The sequence below is a fragment of the Cynara cardunculus genome (assembly GCF_001531365.2).
Source record: "Cynara cardunculus var. scolymus isolate 2C chromosome LG 10, CcrdV1, whole genome shotgun sequence".
NCBI classification, from domain to species: domain Eukaryota; kingdom Viridiplantae; phylum Streptophyta; class Magnoliopsida; order Asterales; family Asteraceae; genus Cynara; species Cynara cardunculus.
The window spans coordinates 16,494,401-16,495,930 of NC_037537.1; the positions used below are offsets into that span (position 1 = coordinate 16,494,401).

At 38.0% G+C, this 1,530-nt stretch overlaps 1 protein-coding gene across 1 annotated transcript; it reads left to right on the forward strand.

Moving 5' to 3' along the window:
- The first annotated feature begins 504 nt into the window (after nucleotides 1–504).
- LOC112519867 lies at nucleotides 505–1,530 on the forward strand. Its single transcript, XM_025128176.1, has one exon. The coding sequence runs from the start codon at nucleotides 572–574 to the stop codon at nucleotides 1,376–1,378; it is 807 nt and encodes a 268-aa protein (XP_024983944.1). The 5' UTR covers nucleotides 505–571; the 3' UTR covers nucleotides 1,379–1,530.

The following is a 1,530-nucleotide window of genomic DNA, read 5'->3' on the forward strand; positions in this document are numbered from 1 at the left end:
CAAATGGTACTTTTGTAACCTACGGAGGTAGCTAAAAGACAAAAAAAATTACAATTTCTACCCAGGTTCGTAGAGTGACACACAGTAATTTTTGCTTAGATCCATAAGGTCTGTAATATTTTAGAAATTGTATTTTTCTTTTTTTGTCTCTTAGATAACTTCGGGGTTGTTTGTTTACCTCTTAATAATTTCATTAAAAGACAATTTCTGAATCGTTAAGAAATGAATCTTGTTTGGCAAAAAAAAGTTTGTCTCTTAATGGTTCTAAAACACTCTGAATGATTTTGTATCATGGATCTCCCTTTACCATCAAGAGCCCTAGTTTCATCGTACACAGTTACCAAATAATTATATTTCATTTTGCACTATATCATGAGAACCTCTTAATCATTCTGATCAATTAATTATTTCACACCAAACCATTCAGCAATCGTAAAACAGAACCGGTCGATTTCCGTTGTTTGAACCCTATTTGTTGTTGCAAAAGAATTAGCGAACCGGAAGAAGTGGAAGCAAATTTCTCTACCGGCCATGGACAAAGTTGCTTGGTGAAGCACTGGTGAGTAGAATCATGCAAACAATGGCTTCCACAATTTCTCGCAGATTTGCATCCAAGATCTTCAACCCTTCTTCCTCTGCTCTTTTTTCACTCTACCCCACTTCTCATCATCTAAACCCTAAGGATTCCCATCGATCCTTCTTCTCAAACACTACCCCCAATTTCACTTCTTTCAATCACCACCGATCATCATTTCATACAGCACCATTTACCCCTAATTACAACTCAATCAGATCAAACACCAGTTGTAATTCTAGTTTCAAAATCCAATCTTTAAGCCCTAATCTTTATCAAACCCCCAGGTTTTTGTCAACCGCCACGCCACCATCTGATCCTGAAGAAACCCAAAAACCTAATGAGAATCCAAGCCAAACCCACGAAGAATTCAAGAACCAAGAGATAACTGGACCAACTGTTGAACGTGATGTTTCTGCACTTGCCAATGAGACACGCCAAGTGCTTGATGTAATGATGAAGACAATTTATAACCTTAGTAAAAGCTTAGCTCTTTTGGGTTTGTTTCAGTTGGGTCTAGGGGCTTGGATTTCGTATGTTACCAAGTCTACTCCCATCCCAGAAGTATCTGTGCAGAGCTGTTTGGCATTTGGGCTGCCATTTTCGTTGTCATTTATGCTGAGAAGGTCATTGAAGCCAATGAGTTTCTTCAGGAAAATGGAGGAGCAAGGTAGGCTGCAGATTCTGACTCTTACACTTCAGGTTGCTAAGAATCTGAATGTGTTCTTTGCGAGGTTGAATGTGGTTTCATACTTGTGTATCGGGGTTGCTTCTCTTGGATTGCTTGTTATTGCTCTGTATTGATGGTTTCATAGAATGCCATAGATGCTATCAAGACTCTGTTTTCAACTGTACTATTGTTAGTACTATAATGAGTTCAAATGCCATACTTTTAGGAGCATGATTGCTTGTTTTCCTGCAATAAATTTGATAACAGATTTTGTTTTATGTTCTTC

What these genes read in the sequence shown, in the direction of transcription:
- LOC112519867 (XM_025128176.1), top strand. Translation starts at nt 572, where the DNA reads ATGCAAACAATGGCTTCCACAATTTCTCGCAGATTTGCATCCAAGATC.